At 46.6% G+C, this 13,265-nt stretch overlaps 1 protein-coding gene across 1 annotated transcript; it reads left to right on the top strand.

Annotated features, from left to right (window-relative positions):
- The first annotated feature begins 6,220 nt into the window (after positions 1 to 6,220).
- LOC140212335 (small ribosomal subunit protein eS27) lies at positions 6,221 to 12,268 on the top strand. The gene is made up of 4 exons (XM_072283036.1): positions 6,221 to 6,300; positions 8,160 to 8,268; positions 10,467 to 10,577; positions 11,995 to 12,268. Exons 1-4 carry the CDS (start codon positions 6,295 to 6,297, stop codon positions 12,021 to 12,023), a joined length of 255 nt encoding a protein of 84 aa, XP_072139137.1. The 5' UTR covers positions 6,221 to 6,294; the 3' UTR covers positions 12,024 to 12,268.
- The last annotated feature ends 997 nt before the right edge of the window (positions 12,269 to 13,265 follow it).

Below are 13,265 nucleotides of genomic sequence, written 5' to 3' on the forward strand. Positions count from 1 at the left end.
CATGGAGTCAGATCCGTGACTGAAGTTATCCTCACTGGTTCAGGAGCCTGATGGTTGAAAGGTAATAACTGTTGCTGAACCCGATGGTGTGGGACCCAAGGCTCCTGTACCTTCTACCCTGTGGTAGTAGTGAGAAGAGGGCCTGTCCTGGATATTGTGGGCTTCATGACGGACCACATTGCAATCACCACAAAAAAATGTCTTCAGATCTCCTCTGAATCTCAGCTTAAACCTCCAGTTGGAGATGTTGCTGCTGCCGTGTAAATCTTCCAACCATGTGTCCAATCCAGCCCCATCTCACAAATTCTGTATAGCTTTATCAGTCCCCTTTGGGAATCTTGTAGAAATCTACAGGATGAGGCAGATTAGATGCAGGAAGGAAACTGCCCCTGATGACGGGGGAGCCCATGAAGGTCCAAGATGAGGAGAAACTTCTTCCTCAGAGAATGATGAACCTTGTATAATTCTCCATCTCAGTTGTACCCACGCAGTGTAGAGGGAAAAGAGATGGTAACGGTCTTTGCCCAGGGTAAGGGAGTCCAAAACTACAAGCAATAGATTAGGATGAGAGGAGAAAGATTTAAAAGGGACCCGAGGGGCAACGTTTTCATGCAGAGGGTGATAAGTATATGGAATGAACTGCCAGAGGAAGTGGTTGAGGCAGGTACAGTGGTAAGAAGCACTTGGATAGGGAATGGGTGCTCTCTGTGTGAAAACCTACCCTCTGTCATCTCCCCTAAGTCATCATGGCTTTATGCACAGTAAGTTAGGTCTAACCAATCTGGTAAGAGTTTTTCGAGGAAGTTACCAGGAAAGGCAAGGCAGTAGATGTTGTCTAGCAAGGCCTTTGACAAGGACCCACATGGGAGGTTGGTCAAGAAAGTTCAGTTACTTGACACTCAAGATGAGGTAGTAAATTGGATTAGACTTTACTTTGCAGAAGAAGCCAGGGAGTGGTTACAGATGGCTGCATCTCTAACTGGAGGCCTGTGAGTAGTGGTGTGCTGAAGGGATCGGTGCTGGGTCTGTTATTGTTTGTCATCTACATTGACGATCTGGATGAAAATGTGGTTAATTGGCTCAACAGATTTGCGGATGACACCAAGATTGGGGGTGTAATGGACAGAGCTTGCAGTGGGATCTGGACTGACTGGAAAAATGGACTGAAAAATGGCAGATGGCATTTAATGAGGTGTTGCACTTCAGGAGAACCAACCACAGAAGGCCTTACATGGTAAATGATAGAGGGATCAAGGAATACAGGCCCACAATTCATTGCAAGTGGCGGCACGGGTAGACAGGGTCGTAAAGAAAGCTTTTGGCACACTGGCTTTCACAGATCAAAGTACTGAGTACAGGAGTTGGAATGTTATGTTGAAATTGTATAATATGTTGGTGAGGCCTCATTTGGAATATTGTGTGCAATTTTGGTCATCGACCTACAGGAAAGATGTAAATAAGGTTGAAACTGTGCAGAGAAAATGTACAAGGATGTTGCCAGGACTTGAAGACCTGAGTAACAGGGAAAGGTTGAACAGGTTTGGACTTAATGCCCTAGAACGTAGAAGATTGAGAGTAGATTTGATAGAGGTTCACAAAATTATGAGGGGAATAGACAAGGTAAATGCAAGCAGGCTTTTTCCACTGAGGTTGGGTGAGACTACAACTAGAGGTCATGGGTTAAGGGTGTAAGGTGAAATGTTTAAGGGGAACATGAGGGTGAACTTCTTCACTCAGGGTGGTGAGAGTGTGGAACGAGCTGCCTGCGCAAGTGATGGATGCGGGATTGATTTTAACATTTAAGAGAAACTTTGTTAGGAACATGGATGAGAGGGGTATGGAGGGCTATGGTCCAGGTGCAGATGGGACTAGGCAGATTAATAGCTTGGCACAGACTAGATGGGCTGAAGGGCCTGCTTCTATTCTAAAACTCTAAACTTTCCTTTAATCACCTTAAAAGGAAGTTCTCTGGCATTAGTCATTTCTGACCTGGGGAAGTGTCTCTGGTTATCCACTTGACCTCTTATCCCCATTCAGCTCTGCTAAGTCACCTCTCATTCTCTTTTGCTCCAAAGAGAAATGCTGTAGCTCGTTCCACCTATACTGACAAGACAAAAGACTGAGGGGACATTAGACCATAAGACAAAGGAGCAGAAGTCGGTCATTTGGCCCATCAAGTCTGCTCCGCCATTTTATCATGAGCTGATCCATTCTCCCATTTAGTCGCACTCCCCCGCCTTCTCACCATAACCTTTGATGCCCTGGCTACTCAGATACCTGTCAATCTCTGCCTTAAATACACCCAATGACTTGGCTTCCACTGCTGCCCGTGGCAACAAATTCCATAGATTCACCACCCTCTGACTAAAAAAATTCCTTCGCATTTCTGTTCTGAATGGGCGCCCTTCAATCCTTAAGTCACGCCCTCTTGTACTAGACTCCCCCATCATGGGAAACAACTTTGCCACATCTACTCTGTCCATGCCTTTCAACAGGCTGAGATTGATAAAGAGCTATAGAGTGCAGAAACAAGCCATTAGTCCCCTCAAGTCCATGCTGTTCAGAAGGATCCCCGTGTTCCCATCAACCCTCCAAGGAGGAGCTTAGGAGACGATGGTGCCTAGCGGCGACTCCTTTACTTGCATCTTCAGAAACAGCTCTATTTCCATTTTTAATATCTCTATTTTTCCCTTTTAGGGTTTTTTTGAAGACTCTGACCTCGAGTGACACGCTGACTTCGGCTCTTTGTAGGAATGGGATCCGCTCTCAGGGTCTCAATATACCAAGGATGCGGCCTAGAAGATTAGCACGCCTTTGGAGTTTCGGGCTTTCGTGGCTCTGGAGGTGGGCGGATTCAAGGAGGGTGCTTTTGCAGGATATTGATGTGTCGTGGGAGTACACAGAAGACTGAAAGCAGCAAGCTGGCTGCTGGCTGTGTGCCCAGAGACCTAAGTCCTTTGGGCACAGAGCTTGGAAAAAGCAACACAATGGACTTTTAACATCGTAAATCAGCCAGTTGTTTGTTATGTTTCCCCTCTCGTTGTGAAATGGGGACACCTCTTTTTCCCTTATTAGGGAGAGAGACAGCCTGTGGTCTGTCTCTGGGGTACTGCAAGTCTGCGTCTGTACTGATGCTTTGCTGCATGCTCGAGTGCTCGGTGGACGGTGCCGATGGTTTTCTGCTGGTGGGGGGGGGGATCGTTGCTTTGCAGCTACTTACGCATGGGAGGGGGGAGCTGGGGGGGCTTTGGGGTTCTAATATTTAACTGTCTTTGGGGGCACTCCTCTGTTTTCGTGGTTGGTTGAAAAGAAAAAGAATTTCAGGATGTATATTGTATAATATACCTTTGAAACCTTTGAATCCTCCTGATGCTCTACAACCCATTGGGGCAAACTACAGTGGCAGTTCAGCTTCCCAACCTGCATACCTTTAGGATGTGGCAGGAAACTGGAGATCCTCCATGCGAATGAAACGGAGAATCAGCGAACTCCAGGCTGTGCCTGTGATACTCTAGTCTGCATTCTGATAATGTACAGGATGATCGAAAAGCTTTTCGCTCTACATCTGACAACACTGTTCAGCTCAAAACATGATACATTAAAGATGAACACTTAATGCTTGAACTTCACTTGTCTACTTGCTCTGCACCTTCTCTGTAACCATAAATTCAGAAAGGTGTTGGGAATTAAGCTGGTGTTGTTCTGTGGATGCGAGGGTACACAACCTCTGCTCAGAATGCACTCCGGGCTGGGTTCAGCAGACTTGGAAACAGCACTATAACCACTACACTGGCCTGTTCACTAGGAAGGCTCTACAATGGGTCGTCAAAACTGCCCAACACATTTCCAGCATCCGCCTACCCTCATCAAGGACATATATACAGAAAGGTGTTGGAAAAGGGTCAGTAACGTCACGAACGATCCCACCCACCCACCCTGCTCATGGACTGTTTGTCCCACTCCCATCAGAATCCACACCAGGACCACCAGACTCAAAAACAGTTACTTTTCCCAAGCAGTAAGGCTGATCAACATCTCCACCCACTAACCCACCCCCAACCACCACTACTTTATCATTTCCTGTCAGAGCCACCTTATGTACAGACATTCCTGTGCCTAGTGTCACTTTATGGACATACAATCAATCGATGTATATAAGCTTTTTGTGTTTTTATTTGCATCAGATCCAGAGTAACAATTATTTCATTCTCCTTACACTGTGTACAGGAAACAATCTTGAAGGCTATAAGGTATAGAAGCAGAATCCAGCTATCCAGTCTGTTCCTCCATTTATCATGGATGATTTATTATTCCTCTCAACTCTGTTCACCTGACTTCTCCCCCGTAACCTTTCACACCCTTATTAATCAAGAACCTATCAACCTCTGCTTTAAATATACTCAATGATTTGCCCTCCATAACCATCTGTGACAATAAATTCCACAGACTCTCCACCCTCTGACTAAAGAAATTCCTGCTTAACTCTGTCCCAAAGGGATGAGTCTCGATTCTGATGACAGGCCCTCTGGTCCAGTGGACTCTCCCACTTTAGGAAACATCTTCTCCATCCCTCACTCTATCAGGGCCTTTCAATCTTCAGGGTTCAATGAGATTCCCCACCTCTCTTATTCTTCTAAACTCCAGTGAGTACCGGTCCAGAGACACTAAACGCTAACAGTAACTACATACTGCATTCTGTTATTGTTTGTCCTTTTGTTGTTGTTGTTGTTCATCCATCATTGACGTCGATGAGGACCTCAACACCATTATGATGGTGTCAAGACTAGTGCGTGATTTGGATTTAAGTGAGGGAGAGTTGCGCAGCGTCAGCCTCACTCTCTCTTCCCAATTCCCATCTGGGTCCAGCGGCAAGACAGAGTCGAGATGGCTGGAGATGGGACGAGGCGCAGTGGATGACCAGGACGTCTTCTGTGTCTTGTCCTGCTCTGCACGTTCCACAACGCTCTCAGAGACCACCTTTTTGACTGTTGGACCTTCCATTGGTCTCGTCCGCTCAGTCCGCCGGAGTCTGTCTTCACATGCTGGGATAGACAACTCCCTATCTCACCGAGGGTTTGAGACCCGTCGGCTACCCTCACCTGGTTTAGCCGGCTTGTCGAAGCCGTTGCCCGGGGTGTGGCCGCTGTCGCATGCAAACAGCTACGGGGAGCCGCAGGCGAGAGCTGTACTTTTGTACTGCTTCAATGTACTAACGTTTTGGAACTTTCTGTCTGGACGGCACACTATCAAAGTTGTTTTATGCGACAATTCCCAGGGTCAAACAGACTGTAGTGACAGGGTCTAGTTGGAGTAGCGGGACTTCCTTCTGTTTGGTGAAGGGGTAAACTAAAAGGGAAAATAGTGAGGGAAGAAACGTTTTGCGGTTGGAATCTGGAATAGGCTGCCTGCAGATGTGGTGGAGATGAGTCCTCTTGCGGCTCTCAGGAGGGAATTAGCAAAAAAATATATATATGGCTAGGAACAATTTGTAAGGCTGTGGAGGAAACAGAATGAGGTGGGACAGTTGGAGCCCTCCCAACCATTGAGCACACTGACATGAAACACTGTCACAGGAAAGCAGCATCCATCATCAAAGATCCTCACCACCCAGGCCATGCTCTTTTCTTGCTGCTGACATCAGGTAGCAGGTACAGGAGCCTCAGGACTCACACCACCAGGTTCAAGAACAGTTACCACTACTCAACATCAGGCTCTTGAACAAAGGGGATAAACTACACTCAACTATTGAGATCCTCCCACAACCAATGATCTCACTTTAAAGACTCGTTATCTTATTTCATGCTCTTGTTATTTCTTGCTATTTATGTATAATTGCATTTCAACAGTTTACTGTCTTTCATTGATCCTACCTCGCACTGAGAACCTGAATTTGCTGAGTATGCCCGGAGGAAAAAGAATCTCAGGGTTGCATGTGATGACATGTATGTACCCTGATAATAAATTTTACTTCACTTTGACGGGGAGTTGCGTTACAGGGAGTCAGATGGGCCAAATGTCCTACACGATAACCATGGATGGTTTTTAATTCGAGTGTATTGGAAATGTAGTAATAGAGGATTGTTAACCAAAAACAGTATTTAGCATAAAATAAACAAAGTTTTTGAGTCAAATTGTAAGCACCAGCAAGACTGACCTTCCCAAAATGGCGGAAGCGGGCGACTTCCCGGTGATGACGTATTTAAACTTCCTGCCCCTGCGCTTTGGGAAACCCTGTTATATCCGGGTCCCTGGACAGGCTTCTTCCTTTTACCACGGCGGCGAGTTGACGCCAAGATGCCTGTGAGTGGCGTCGACAGAGGGATAGGGGATAAAGGGCGGCGAGAGGCTCGCCAGACGCCGGCGAGCGGGCAGGAATAGTCGGAGAAGATAGCTGGGGAAGCTGGGCGGAGGGCTGGCAGGTGGTTAGGGACGGTTCTCCCGTTCTGAGGCCGTCGACGCGTGTCGGGGCCCGAGCCGTCGCACGAACATGGCGCGTCTCCCCTCTCCGCTCCTCCTCCCTCCCTCTTCGAGCTGGAGGCGACCGCTGCCCCGGGACCTGGCGCGCGAGGCTGGGGATCCACCAATCGGCGGCCTCGGGGCCACGGCGCGAGGGGAGCGCGGCGCTAGAAACCCCCCCTCGGGTCTCCCATCGCAACGGCGCGCGGATCCAGCGCCCCAGAGCGCGTGGGCATGCTAGGTACTCGTCGGCAGAGAAGATTTAAAGGGGAGGTGCACAGTGCGATTTAGGACCATGGGGTGGTGGACATTGAGAGCGGATTGCATTTTGTGTGCTTTTGGGAATGTAGGGGTGTGAGGTGTTTGCAAAGCAGCCGCGTGTTGACGTGGAGTTTGGAACACGTCGGGTTTGCAAACACGACTTAAAGTGAATATTGGGACCCAAATTGCGAGCTGGGCGGGGGTGGGGGGTCTCTAAAGGGAAGGTGGGGTGCGTTGCATGCTGTTGAGCGGCTCAGCATTCTTGTGATGTAAACTTCGGGATGGTACCCACTTGAGGATGACAGCCTGTGGCCGCAATGTTAATAAATAGAGATGTTGTTGGGACAGGCTTAAAGGGGAAATTGGAGGTGATTGTGAACTGAAATCGAATTAAAATCAAGGTATTCTGATAATATGCTGTTAATTATTAACCTGTACGTTATTTTGCAGAGGATCTTTGTGAGTCAGAACCATATGTCCCTTAGCCATAATAAAACGGAGAAATAGGGTTGATTTCAGCCTTGTTTTCCTTTTAAAGTGTATTTTGAACTCTTGTGATGTTTACTGCTGAACCTTGTATCTTCAGTTTAGTTTTTAGCAGTTGGCTAGCAACTTAATTGGGAAATAGCCACGCCTTCTGAGATTTCCACTTCAATAATGGCTTAATTTAAGCCGTCTTCCTGGTAAAAGGTTTTCAGCAGATGTTCTCTTGTAGGACAGAGTTGGCACAAATTGCAGCTGTAGCAGACCTGTTGGGGGTTCACGAGTTACTAAGCACAGCCTTGTCTTTTCTGTGTTTTACAGTTTTCAAGACCAAGTCATTGCCACTGTTTCTCTACAGAGGGAAAAATATCTTCTGGAAGATGGGGGTTTGAGAGTGATGGGAACGAGTGCAGAAGGGAATGAGAGACTTTGGGGCAGATTAGCTATGAACCACATTGAGGGGCAGAACTGGTTTGAAGAGCCTTGTTATAGTTATTACCCTGAGAATCCTCTGGAAAATAATATACAGGTTAATAATTAACTGTACTTCATCAAAATATCTCTTAATTTGGTTTGTTTGCAACCACCTCCAGTTTCCCCTTTCAGCCTGTCCCAAGAAAGTGTCAAAGTTGCAAGGCAGAACAGGTTTATTCCCATTTATAACATTTAATGTCCACAATCTCAAAAGAGCAAGGTAATTCCCTGGTGTGTCAGCCAGTGTTTTATCACTCTGTTGATGGCAGTAAGCAGATTGCGCCATCCTGTTTTCTTTAGGTTTGATATTGTGTGCTGGGGGAGGGCGCGGGGAGGCTGTAAGAATTCAAGGTTGTTCCAGAGCACCAGTGCACGGCATGGCTTGTGTGTTGATCAACAAATCCTGTGGAAGGATTCCAGCTGGGGGAATGACTGTTGGAAAGTATGCCTGAGGCTTAGTGGCTGACATTGTTCTCTCTCTGCAGTTGGCAAAAGATTTGTTGCACCCGTCTCCTGAGGAGGAGAAGAGGAAGCACAAGAAGAAGCGCTTGGTGCAGAGCCCAAATTCCTATTTCATGGATGTCAAGTGCCCTGGTGTGTATTTTTCTCTCCTTTAGTACAGCGACTACAGTGATGGTACAGCTCGGGTGTGATTATTAACCCGTGAACTAAGCTTGTACCTCTTCCCACCTCCAGCTGGATGTGGGAACTCAGCACTGACTGGTGATCATATTCCAATTTCTGACGTATACACCTTCAGAAGAAGGTGATGTGTCCTTGGCGTGTGTGACAACAGTGTAGAGTGAGCTTCACTCTGTGTCTGACCCCGGGAGTATGTGATGGGACGGTGTGGAGGGAGATTCACTCTGTCTGACCCCGGGACAGTGCAGAGGGAGTTTCACTCTGTGTCTGACCCCGGGAGTGTGTGATGGGACAGTGTGGAGGGAGCTTCACTCTGTCTGACCCCGGGACAGTGTAGAGGGAGCTTCACTCTGTGTCTGACCCCGGGAGTATGTGATGGGACGGTGTGGAGGGAGATTCACTCTGTCTGACCCCGGGACAGTGTAGAGGGAGCTTCACTCTGTGTCTGACCCCGGGAGTGTGTGATGGGACGGTGTGGAGGGAGCTTCACTCTGTGTCTGACCCCGGGAGTGTGTGATGGGACGGTGTGGAGGGAGTTTCACTCTGTGTCTGACCCCAGGAGTGTGTGATGGCCAGTGTGTCTGAAGGAATGCACAATGAAGTGTCAATGTGACAATAAAGGAATACCCAAGAAATTTGATTGAGTGTGGGAATGTGGCAGCATCTTCTCGAAGGGGGTATAATTGGTTTAGAAATTGTTTGGCCTTTCGTTTGCCTAAATAATTTTACAGAAGCCCTCAACTAATGGGGGAGGGGGAGGAGAGAAAACATGTTTTGTGATGTGAGCTTTTTAAAGTTTTTGATCATTTCCTTAATTTTAATGCTTCATTGGAGACTGTTCAGTCCATCAGGTATCTTTTGACTTTTGGTGCAATCCCAGCTGTAACCACTTAATTGCCTGATGTCTCAAGTCCCCTGATTCACCACCTTCACTGAGTAGTTTACAGTGGCCAGTTAACCACTGCACACACTGTGGGGTGTAGGAGACCCGGGCACCCTAAACTTGTACTGCAGTCTGGATAGACAGGAACTGATTTGGGATAGTTGGTGCTTTTGTGTCTAACCGATTTTAGAGTTTTTGAGGAAGTTACAAGGAAAATCGATGAAGGCAAGGCAGTGGATGTTGTCTGCATGGACTTCTTAGTAAGGCATTTGACAAGGTCCCACATGGGAGGCTGATCAAGAAGGTTCAGTCACTTGGCGTTCAAGATGAACTAGTAAATTCAGTTAGACGTGGCTTTGCATAAGAAGCCAGAGAGTGGTAGAAGGGGATTGTCTCTCTGGAGGCCTGTGACTAGTGGAGTGCCACAGGGATTGGTGCTGGGTCCACCACCGCTGTTTGTCATCTATATCAACAACCTGCAAATTTGCAGATGGCATCAAGATTGGAGGTGTGGCAGACTGAGGAATACTATCAAAGGCTTGCAACAGCGTCAAGACCAGCTGGGAAAATGGGCTGGAAAATGGTGTATGGAATTTAACGCCGACAAGTGTGAGGTGTTGTAATTTGGGAGGACTGACTGGGGTCGGTCTTGGACAGTGAACAGAATGGCACTGAGTGCAGTAGAAAGGGAATCTGGGTATTACTGATCCATAAATTCTTTTAAAGTGGCAATACAGGTCGATAGGTTGGTAGAGAGACCTTTAGAAATCACTGTATTGAGTGTGGGAGTTTGGATGGTATGTTGAAATGGTGTAATTATGAGGGTACAGATATGGTAAATGTGAGCAGACTTTTTCCACTGAGGTTGGGTCAGACTACAACTGGAGATCATGGGTTAAGGGGAACTTCTTCACTCAGCGTGGTGAAAGTGTAGAACAAGTTGCTAGCACAAGAGGTGAATGTCGGATCAATTTCAACATTGAAGAAAATTTCAGATGGGTACATAATGAGGGGTGTCGAGGACTATGGTCCAGGTGTAAGTGATGGGACTAAGCATTAATGGTTTGGTGCAGACTAGATAGTCAGAAGGGTCTGCTTCTGTTTCTGTGCTGTAGTGTTCTACCACTCTACATGGTGAGAATTTTCATATCCCAAGCAGGGTGGGATTAAACACAGGTCCCTGGATCTGGGAGGCTGTGGCATTAACAAGTGTGCTGCCTTAGGTTTGAAATACTTTTGCTCTGATTCTTCTGTTTTTCTTTCCTAGGCTGCTACAAGATCACCACAGTTTTCAGCCATGCCCAGACTGTAGTGTTGTGTGTTGGATGTTCTACTGTTCTCTGTCAGCCCACAGGAGGAAAAGCAAGGCTAACAGAAGGTGTGTGATGCTTGGCTGACGTGTATCAGCTCTTTGTGGCTGTTGCCTCCAGTTTACTGGGAACTTGAGAGAGACGGCTGTGTGCCGGGGGCTACTGTGGACATAGCCCATGTGCAATCGCTAGAGGATTTTGGGTTCCATGTGCTGATTGTCCCAATTCTCGCTTGTCCACGTTTTAGACTTTTGGATGGACATTTATTGCTTTCATTGGACATGATGATGCTTCAAATAGGGAGTCTTCCCAGTCTGGCCCCATTTCCAGTAATTCTAAAGTTCATGGGGAAAAAACCACAAGGAGTTGCTTTCACGTAAAGTCTCTGGGCATTCTGTAAACCTGCCTAACCTGCAGGCAGCTCAATAGTGTAGTTGTTAACACTTCATAGCACCAGCAACCCAGGTTCAGTTCCCACTGCTGTCAGTAAGAACTTTGTGCCTTTTCCCTGTGACCACGTGGGTTTCCTCTGGGTGATCTGATTTCCTCCGGCATTCGAAAGAGGTGGGTTTGGGTTATTGAGTTGTGGACATGCTCTATTGGCATTGGAAGTGCGGTGACCCCAGCGCATCCTCAGACTGTGTTGGTCTTTGTGGGGCAAATGATGCATTTCACTGTTTCATTGTTCACGAGGCAAAGCTAGTCATTGGTCTTTGATGGGCTAGGATGTGGGTACCTGGAAGGGCAAGCTCTCAGGTTGCTGGGCTTGACCTCCTGTGGGCTGTGACACAAGATGTGAGAACTCGCTGATGAGGGTGGAGTGGGAAAGAGGATGGGGTACTTTTGAGTTGTCCCTCATGCTGCCATGGGACTGCTAGGGTTGTGAGTGCTGTTGGATCTGGTGATATTCTGATCCAGAGGTTCAAGAATTAGGTAGAAATCTTAGCCAATTTTTAAAGAGTTCATAACAGAAATAATGGTATTGGGTGGAGGGAGGAGCAAGGAAAAGACAAAGAATAAAGCAGTGATTGTCTTGTTCTTAAAAACTAGACCAGGCGTTCCAGTGATGAGGAATAACCTATGGAATAATTGGGTTCAATAGTGTGACACAGACTGTGGAGAAAATACAGAATTGGCTAGATTATAAATGCTGAAAATTCACTGAACAATTACACGTGTAAATACATAAAATATAACCCAGCATTGTAAATTTTTGCACTCCAATCCAAGAGCACGGAGTTGAATGCTGACACCAAGACTTGGTTCAGAGACGATGGTGACTGAAAGTTACAGTAAGATTTGAGTCTTTCCTGCAGGGTCTGTGGATGTGAAGGTGTAGCTAGATAAGAGAACTCAGAGGGAAGGGGGCTCTGCTGCCTTTGCAGAGAGAATTGGGTGAGGTCAGGTCCCAGCCCTTTCCTGCCCTGTATGTGCTGGAGCTGGTGGTTGGGACAAGCTCTAACGGGTTTTACCTTTCAATTACAGGCTGTTCTTTCCGGAGAAAGCAACACTGAAGTGAAAATTGCCATTTGAGGAGGAGGATGGGTAGGCTGGGCCACTTCCAGAGCTGGGTGTTGGGATCCGGAGCAACACTGCTTTACGTTCTTTACCTGGGAGTGTCACTGCTGAAGTAGGAGGACTTGTGCCACCGTGCTTGTGGCCTTGACTCATCTGCTTTATGTAGACTTTCGATCCTCTTGCTGGTATTGAGCTCTTTGTTAGAAATGACAAATAAAATCACGTGATGTATTGACTTTTACCTGTGGCTTATTTACTCTTTATCAGCTGTGTCTGAAGCCAGTCAGTAAGTTGGGTATTTGGCATTCCACTGAACAGTGCCCAATCCAGACTTAACCTGAAACACTGACTGCCCATTTCCCTCCACAGATGCTGCCTGACCCTCTGAGTTCCGCCAACAGTTTTGTTTTGCTCCTGATTCCGTATGCAGAATCTTGTCTCAGACCCCTCCTAACAAATTTGGTTGTCGTTTTGATTTGGGCCGTATCCAGTGAGCTCTTACCTAAGTTGCAAGGTTGTAGATTGATACTTTGCTCCATACCCTTTAATCAGAATCATATATCACTGATATATGTCATAAAGTTTGTTTTGTTTCAGCAGTGCAATACATAATTAGAAGTTACAATAATATATAAATAGTACAATAGGAGCAAAATAAAGGTAGTGATCCAAAATCAAAGTTCAAAAGTGCATTTATTAAAGTATGTACACCATGTACAGCGTTGTGATTAATCTTGTAGGCAGCCACAAAACAAAATTCACATAAAGCACACCACAAAGGCATATACATAGAGAATGTGTGTGTGTGGGGGGGGGGGCGGAGGGAGGAGAAGAACAAATTGTGTAAAAAGTGAATGCACAAACCATAGAGCAGCGGATCCCCGAAAGTGAGTCCACAGCTGTTGAGCATTAGACTAATATTCTGTGGAGATTGCTGTGGGGTCAACGTTATATTTAAATCAGAGGTTGATGGGTAAGGGCACCAAAGGTTATGAGAAGGCAGGAGCATGGGGTTGAGAGGGGAAATAAATCAGCCATACTGGAGCAGATTCAATGGACTGAATGGCCTAATTCTGCTCCTAATGTATATCTTGAGGTTCCTAACTGTCAGTCTTAATATTGGGATTCCTCATTGCATACCTGAATTTTGCAGTCCGCAATTCCTATCAATTCTGGTCTCGGTCCTGTAAAGTGGGGGGATTGGTCTTAACAGGCAACAATTACTTTGAAAATGTTAA

This window comes from Mobula birostris, chromosome 2 (genome assembly GCF_030028105.1).
Source record: "Mobula birostris isolate sMobBir1 chromosome 2, sMobBir1.hap1, whole genome shotgun sequence".
Taxonomy (NCBI): Eukaryota; Metazoa; Chordata; class Chondrichthyes; order Myliobatiformes; family Myliobatidae; genus Mobula; species Mobula birostris.

Excerpts from the sequence above, each read along its gene's own strand:
- LOC140212335 (XM_072283036.1), top strand. Across the intron at positions 8,269-10,466 it reads CATGGATGTCAAGTGCCCTG|GCTGCTACAAGATCACCACA; the intron begins GTGTGTATTTTT and ends TTTCTTTCCTAG. Across the intron at positions 10,578-11,994 it reads AAAAGCAAGGCTAACAGAAG|GCTGTTCTTTCCGGAGAAAG; the intron begins GTGTGTGATGCT and ends TTTCAATTACAG.